Raw genomic sequence first — 8,318 nt, 5'->3', positions numbered from 1 at the left:
ATGACTTTCCATTGGAAATGTAGGTGCAGAGACTTTTAATAATCTTCCTGTGACTTCCTGTCTGAACAACCACCCCGGTATTCATGACGGTCAGGTCCTTAATCGGTTCGTAGCAAGTCGCTTCCTTCACGACCTCCAACCGGCGACGACCTCCCCGAAGGGGCACGAGAACTTCGTTGTTGGGATTCCCCCTCGTGCAGATGTCAAAGAAAGCAGCCGTCGTAGTCGTTCCTCCCGCCGCAGGCGGACACGGACCATCCCTTCCCTCTTCACGGAGCTGTGCTCCCCGTCTCCATTCCAGCCCTCCCATGAGGCCTCTGGAAGCCAGCGTCCCGTCCTGTCCTGACGTAGTGGCTCAACTCGCAGACACTCGCCGGGTTTGTCCTTGCTCTCCACCTTGTTGCTCTGGAGCCCTTAGGTAGGGAGGGACCCAGCAGCCCCGTGCACAGGGCAGGGAAGTGCTGGGCCCGGCGGAGCTCCCCCATGATTCTGATTTAGACGCGCCCTAGGCGCACGCCATCGACGCCAAAGTCCAAGAAGACCTCGGGTGATCTTGGCAGTAGAGACAGAATTATTGAAAGCTGTAAGATAAACATTTTTAGTATTAGACAGGAATACGTTGGTTTGATTTTTAATCTGGTTTCATGTGCTACATTCGTGTTTAGGTTTATGAAATTTGAGCAGAGGAATGATGCTTTCAGGCACAATTTCCTGATTTCCAGAACTCACTTTACAAAGGCTCCCAAGGGTTTAATTTCATAGTCAAATAAAAGACTGTTGGAAAGAGAATGACACAATATGGCTTTTGGATAGTACTGACAGGCTATAATTCGTGCGTGAGAAACTAAAATCTTCAGTAGTGATTCCCTAGTATCACAAGCAACATTATTCATATGTAATATACACATATTTTATTGTAACAGAAGCTTGATAAACCAAATTGACAGTAGGCTACATGCGCCAGGTATAGTATGAAGGTCGACGTCAGCTGAAAGAGACAGACCTAAAAGTAGAGTGCACGGAGGAATATGATTGATTGATTATATATTTTAGGCCAAAGTCCAAGTACTGGGACCTATGTCATTCAGCGCTGAAACGGAAACTGGCAGTAAAAAGTTTGAAAGGTGTAACGGGAAGAAAACCTCAAAGCAGTAGCACTATGAATCAAATGTCAGGAGAGTAAGGTGGAAGAAAGAGAATATGAAAGGAAGCGCAGTAAATGGAACGAAATTGTTTGCAGCTAGGGGTTGAAGGCACGCTGCAAAGAACCTAAAGTAATGCCTACAGTGCACCGCATGAGGTGCACTGACGGCACTACCTCTCCTGCGAGGTGGAGGAATATGACACGAGATCACTCGCCTTGATTGTCCCGTGAGAGTTATGGACCTCGTCAGTCAGCGTGAACAGGTGAAGGCGCCCATCCTCCCACCGAAACCTCCCCTCTCGCCCATCGTCCCCCTTCGCGGACCACGACAACCATCCCGCGGAGGCAAGGGCAGCCACGCCCTCCTCTGAGGAAGCCAGGTTATTCTGCCTCAGCCGAGCTCCCTCCGGAGACTGGCCTCCGCCGTCTTCCGGCGTGCTCCCTGGATCGTCGCCTACGCTATTGAACCCTCTCGCGAATTCGAGGGTTTCTGGTTGGTCTCGGTGCTCTGATAGTCGCTCCTCCTCAGCGTTATTCTCGGTAAACGTCGGCGAAGTCTGAATGTTGGTCAGAGAGTCTTGAGTGTCTGGCAACGACGCCTCCAGTGCTTCTACTGTCCTGCAGAAATGCCTGATCGTCATCTGTTTTGGAGTCGTCCATGAGGATTTGGTAGACGCCGTGACGAGAACCAGCTGCCAGGGAAATTAGAGAGAAGTGAAGTGTCACGGTTATTCTCTGTGATGGTTTATACATTAGAAAGTCTGGAAGACGTTCAGCATTGCTGTTGAGATATTCTGATAAAGAGGAGCGTAGAAGGAATCACTTCAATAAAAGGTAGCCCCTGTTTATTGTTCGATGACTGCCAAACGTCCTATTTCACTAAAGGCCTGTCCACACTAGGAAACATTGTTTGCAAACAATGTTTCCTAGTGTGGACAGGCCTTAAAGATGGATTGGTAATGAAGACTTTTTGACGGTGAATACAATCTCTTAACACTGCCCATTGCTAATCAAGATACCAGATTATTAAAAATATTTCTTTCAAACATAATGAGATTAACGAGACGTTGATAAAGACAAGTCTCTAAAGTACATAATGATAAGACAATGATAAAGATAATCAATCATCATGTTTATACTTGATAACACTCTTGAGCTGTGGGTATATCCCACTGACATGTACAATCTATACATATTTTCCTATTAAATCAAACAAAAAGATCAGTTTCAGTTTTACGAAGAAAGTGACAAATGATATTTACAAAAATTTGTGCGAAAGAGCAAAAATATGATGACTGGCCCTGAAAGAACGTACTCTGAAAAGGTTGGTCATACATGACTACTACTACACACACACACACACACACACACACACATACACACGTCTTTTGGAGACAGCTATTTAAATGATACAGGAAATACTATGAAAAAAAGAAGAAAATATCATATTCTACTTACAAGAGCACCCCCCTTACCTTTCGTGTTGTCAGCCAGGGGCGAAGGAAGCGCAGACGAACTGGCTTGACTACATAAGAAACGGAACCTCATCTGAGTCATCTCCAGGCTCTTCCTGACGGAAGGCAGGTATTCTTGCATCTTCTCGTGGACGCCGATGGCACACTCCATGCTCATGGTGTTCTCCGCGTCTGCCATCAGTTCCTTCACAGTCTTGGCCTGACCAATGCGTTGCTGCATTGGTCAGCCACAGCTTCAAAGTAGCCGTGGATCTTCCTCATGGACTTTTTGTAAACAGTGTTGAATTAAAAAAATATTTCAGAATTTACGGAGTTCAGGAAATACTTCAAAAAATTTCAACACCTATTTGCCTTGACTAGGTTCTGTCTCCAACTGATAGATAGTTAAATAACTTCCTTTTTCAGTAGTTCACAGGTATGCTATTTCTGCACTGTTGAGGAATAATGACATGCATCAATAAGTTCCACAGAGTTACCAACAAAATATTTAACTTGGTTTTGCTGTATATAAAGAAAATCATTATGTAACAACTTTGACAATACTAATATACACTAAGCATAGCCTCTGAAAAGAAAATGAAGTGAGGACTTTAGAGTTGGAGAATACGAAAGATGGCTACAACTTACCTTGTAGGATATGAAACCACTTATCATGGAGGCACTTGTAGATCACTTTGTTCCAGATCCTCGCTAGCTCTTGTAGCCGAGATGTTGAACGAGCAACATAAGTTAGCAATCTCTCCTGAAAATTTCCAATGATAAGCGATGGCAGTTCTTCAGTTCTACTAAAATAAATTTCCATTACAAATACAGAAAGTTAAAGAATTCTGAGTTTTACTGTCGTTTACATATAGGAAAATAAGGAGGGTAGAAATAGCTAGTTACTTATGTCTTTAACACTGAAACCTCCAGAAGTTAATGTGGAAAACTGTATATATTAATTTTAAATTAGAAGCAGACCTACCACTAATTTGAACTCATAATACAATGCATACTTAGCACAGAGAGCAAGAGAGATAAGTGGAAATACAGAATTACAGTAGAGACCCCATATCTAAATACTGAAGATAACAGAGGTTGAAGAGAACAGAATAAGGAAACGAAACCTATGACTTAATTTCTCAGCTAAGGACATAACTAACTTTTGCAGATATTTTGTGGTTTCAGGTTGGTGATTCTATAACGGCGCTGTAGCTGCAATGAATTGCGCCTGGGTAGCTGGAATGGGTGGCGCACCATGATGTGATATGCAGATCCTTTGCTATAGAGTTCCATCAACCGAGAAAATGTATTCACACACACTACAAATTGCAAAAAAAGTGGTTAGAAAGATGCAATGAAAATCATTCTTCAAAAAACTACTGCATTTTCACTATCCTTTTTATTGGAATTTTTATCATCAGTGAAAATGTATGAGAAAAGGAACCTTAACTTCTGAAAGCATTCTTGACCAGAAACAGAATGACTATATGTCATGGTAAAATGTATACATATGAGAAAAAAATGCTAATTCTTACAATAAAATATACATTTTTAAGGTACTTACCCTCCATCAATTGTTTCAACTGCAACTACGCGGTGTGTGTTCAACAAGTGTTAAAATGGGAACAATTGTTAACTAATGAGGCTTGGAGGAGCGAACGCTTACTATCCGAATGCCTAACTAGACTCGGGACTCCTTCAGGTGGCTGCAGGCACAGCAGCATCGTTCACTATTGAACACAACTTGATATTACCTGACGTCAGGTGAATAATCTCTATAATAATCTCGGGACAACGGATTAAAAAGTGAAGTCCTAGACCTTTTCACCCTACCATGAAAGTCTTTAGGCGAAGCATGATCTACCTTTGTCCAATGAGGACTGGGAAGCAAAGGCAGGAGAAAGAGAGTACAGTCTACATAAATGAAACCAAATTTCAGAGCACTTGTCTACATGATTGGTATAGTTCATCAATACGAGAAATATAAGCAGCCAAACACCCACTGTTTGGCCACCCACTGTAAAAAGGGGTGGGGGAGTAACATTTAGGAGCATTCATTTGGTAATGACAACTTCAATTTTAACACTTGCTGGACCCACCCCAAGTAGTTGCAGATAAAGCAAATGATGGAGGGTAAGTTTCACTTTTAAAAATTCCATTTGAGAGGAAAGATGGGAGACCCTAACTTGCAGAAAAAAGGTTCTACATATTGTTGATAATAACTTTCCACGTTTATGTAGCTATCTAGTGCTAGTGCCGATACTGTGAAAACCTATAATCTGTATGGCTTATACATTAATTCACAAAGTAAAATAACTAAAAATTAAATAATTACTCACAAGAATGTGTAGCTGAGGCCAGTTAAAGTTCCCTCTAACTCTGAAATTGTCTCCTGTTTCTCCATCACTAACCACCAGAATACTAGCTAATGATGCAGTCCTGAAAGATATATGAGGTTTTAATGTCATAGTAAGAAGTAAGAAAAAAAATATATATATAAATCCAACAAATAGTTCTGTATCAACATAATATTATATTTACATCACTTATATCAAAATTACTCATAAAAAAAAAGATTTAATAACGTCTCCATTAGATATATAAAAAAACTACTACAGTTTTATCAAGAGTAGCAATGAAAGGTAAAGCAACAGAAGCAAATATTTCTAATTACGCTATTTGTTTCAAAGATGTCACAGCTATAAAACCAACTGTGGCAGGGGTAAGGTACTCGGACTCGGAGCCGGAACGCCAATGGAAGACTGTGGTCGATGTAAATAGAAACAGACTCAAACCAGAGTTGAAATAAAAGTCGTCCTTCCATTAAAACCAGATGGAAGCCTCCAAAGAGCCCTCATTCGGCTCAGCCCTCCCCTCTCAAAAATAATCGACTCAAAAAGTAAATTGAAAACTTGAAATATCGTGATGAGTTTTGGGTTCAAAAATAGATGTATTTCGGGCCCAGCTTTGGTTTTTGTTTTTCCTATCTCCTTCGCTCGTTTTTAATCTTTTTTCTGCTCGATCAATTTTCTTTTCATTGTGGCTCCATTTTGGGCCAAAAATGTCTTTATTCTGATGCTATGTAAAACAGACATGGTTTTGTTAGTTTATATACGAGATAGACAGAAGTTAGATAACCTTTCGTAAATTTCATTTTAGACGAAGATAGTAAAACGAGATCTTAATCATACAAGTATTATTTCGAACCAATTTTTACTAAAAGAATTAAATAGAAATAAAAAAAGACTTTTAGGCCAAACTCAGATTATGCTAATCAGTCAGTCTCTAATCCTTTAATCCTTTGTGTTCATAAGTTATAGAGATTAATTTCCTTTTCAAGGCAGAGATAAAAAGAGGAAAATGCTGATTGGATAAAACTGATTATCCTGGTTGCTCCGACGACTGAAAAATGATCGCACGATTCAAAATAAAAGTATTGCAGAACTTTCCCTGATATGTTCGTCACAAACTAAATGCATATTGTTATTTCCATATTGTGAACTTGAGATATTCAAACTTGTTAAGTTACCAAGTATTTTCCAGAAAGTTTAATCGTATGTCATATTCGCTTAATGTGGTTTTCAGAAGTCCTATATATGATAATGTTGACTTGTTTTTCGTCATCAGACATAAACTACTCTGATAGATTTGACATTCAACTTGTCAAAACTCTTGCGTTACGGCCTTGTTGAAGTTGAAACGTCTCACAATCGTGTCTTTAAAAAATAATGTGTCCTGGAGGCTACTAGACTGGATTCTCTCTCTCTCTCTCTCTCTCTCTCTCTCTCTCTCTCTCTCTCTCTCTCTCTGTACTTTCCTCGCTTGCTGTACGTTTTTTAACGCTATCTCTCTCTCTCTCTCTCTCTTTCTCTCTCTCCCTATCTCTCTCTCTCTCTCTCTCTCTCTCTCTACTTTCCTCGCTTGCTGTATGTTTTCTAACGCTTTCTCTTTCTCTCTTTAGCTGGACCTTCCTACTTACTGTGCATCTCTCTCTCTCTCTCTCTCTCTCTCTCTCTCTCTCTCTCTCTCTCTCTCTCTCTCCTCCTCGCTTGCTGCACGTTTTCTAACGCTTTCTTTTTCTCTCTCTCTTCACCTGGGCCTTCCTTAATTACTGTACGTCTTGTCTCTCTCTCTCTCTCTCTCTCTCTCTCTCTCTCTCTCTCTCTCTCCTTCTGAACTTTCCTTGCTTGTTGTCTCTATTTTACTGGTGTTACAGACTAATTGCATTTCTATTGTTCATCAAAGGTTATTTTCTTGCTTTTCATAAAAAACGCCAAAGTAGATTATTTTTATATTTTTCATAAAAAGCTAAAGTAGATTATTCCTTTTTTTCATAAAAAAGCTAAAGTAGATTATTTCATTTTTTCATAAAAAAGCTAAAGTAGATTATTTCATTTTTTTCATAAAAAAGCTAAAGTGTAATATTTTTTTTCATAAGAAAGCTAAAGCAGATTATTTTACTTTTTTCATAAAAAAGCTAAAGTAGATTACATTATTTTTTTCATAAAAAACCAAAATTAGATTATTTTACTCTTTCATAAAAAAGCTAAAGTATATTATTTTATTTTTTTCATAAAAAAGCTAAAGTAGATCATTTTATTTTCTCATAAAAAAGCTGAAGTGGATTATTTTATTTTTTCATAAAAAAGCTAAAGTAGATTATTTAATTTTTCATAAAAAAGCTAAAGTAGATTATTTTATTTTTTCCATAAAAAAGCTTAAGTAGATTATTTTGTTTTTTTTTCATAAATAAGCTGAAGTGGATCATTTTAATTTTTTTCATAAAGAAGCTAAAGTAAATTATTTTATTTTTTCATAAAAAAACTAAAGTAGATTATTTCATTTTTTCATAAAAAAGCTATAGTAGGTTATTTTTTTTTCATAAAAAAGCTAAAGTAGATTATTTTATTTTTTTCATAAAAAAAGCTAAAGTAGATTATTTTATTTTTGTCATTAAAAAACTAAAGTAGATTATTTTATTTTTTCATAAATGCTAAAAAAAGATTTTTTTTCATAAAAAAAGCTAAAGTAGATTATTTATTTTTTTTTTCATAAAAAAGCTAAAGTAGATTATTTTTTCATGAAAAAAGCTAAAGTAGATTATTCTGTTTTTTCATAAAATAGGCTGAAGTAGATTATTTTATTTTTTTCCTAAAAAAAACATAAAAAAACAAAAAAAAAAAAATAGAAAATGAACAGAAAAATAATCAAGATAAATCTGATATCATAGAAAACAGCTTAAAGGAAACATCACTGCCAATAGCTATATTAAGTTTTAAGATGACTCGAAAAGCCCACGGCATTTCCTTGATTAGCCTCCAGACGTAAAACCTTCAAGATTTCAGAGCTTATAAACAGATTTGTTCTGTATGCATACATTTTCCCCCCAGACGGATCCATCAGCACAAAATGTCCTCGCCATTTATGGCGAAATCTTCGCAATAAACTAAAAAAAAAGGAAATTGGTCGTTGGAAGACCGTTCCCGCTGGCTGGCTCCCGGAATTGGACATAAAAGAGCTCGGATATTGTGTGAATTTGAATTCTAATCCTGGTTTTATTCTCTTTTCGGACTAGAATGGTTGCGATTAACTCGGTTTTCTTATTGTTTACTACTTCGGGATTTCTTGTGTGGGTGTGTGTGTATATATATATATATACTATATATATATATATATATATATATATATATATATATATATATATATTTATATATATA

General features: G+C 37.5%; 1 protein-coding gene across 1 annotated transcript in view; it reads right to left on the bottom strand.

Annotated features, from left to right (window-relative positions):
• Window positions 1-3,039: 3,039 nt before the first annotated feature.
• The window catches only part of LOC135197548 (uncharacterized), a 78,245-nt gene continuing 72,966 nt past the window's right edge, over window positions 3,040-8,318 (bottom strand). The window contains exons 5-7 of the mRNA XM_064224609.1: window positions 4,941-5,040; window positions 3,247-3,361; window positions 3,040-3,050 (exon numbers count right to left, since the gene is read on the bottom strand). Of these exons, the coding sequence (XP_064080679.1) occupies window positions 3,040-3,050; window positions 3,247-3,361; window positions 4,941-5,040 (226 nt within the window). The remainder of the gene's footprint in view (window positions 3,051-3,246; window positions 3,362-4,940; window positions 5,041-8,318) is intronic.

Source organism: Macrobrachium nipponense, chromosome 23, assembly GCF_015104395.2.
Source record: "Macrobrachium nipponense isolate FS-2020 chromosome 23, ASM1510439v2, whole genome shotgun sequence".
NCBI classification, from domain to species: domain Eukaryota; kingdom Metazoa; phylum Arthropoda; class Malacostraca; order Decapoda; family Palaemonidae; genus Macrobrachium; species Macrobrachium nipponense.
The sequence above is the reverse complement of the archived record's forward strand: the minus strand, read 5'-3'. Positions and strand labels throughout refer to the sequence as shown.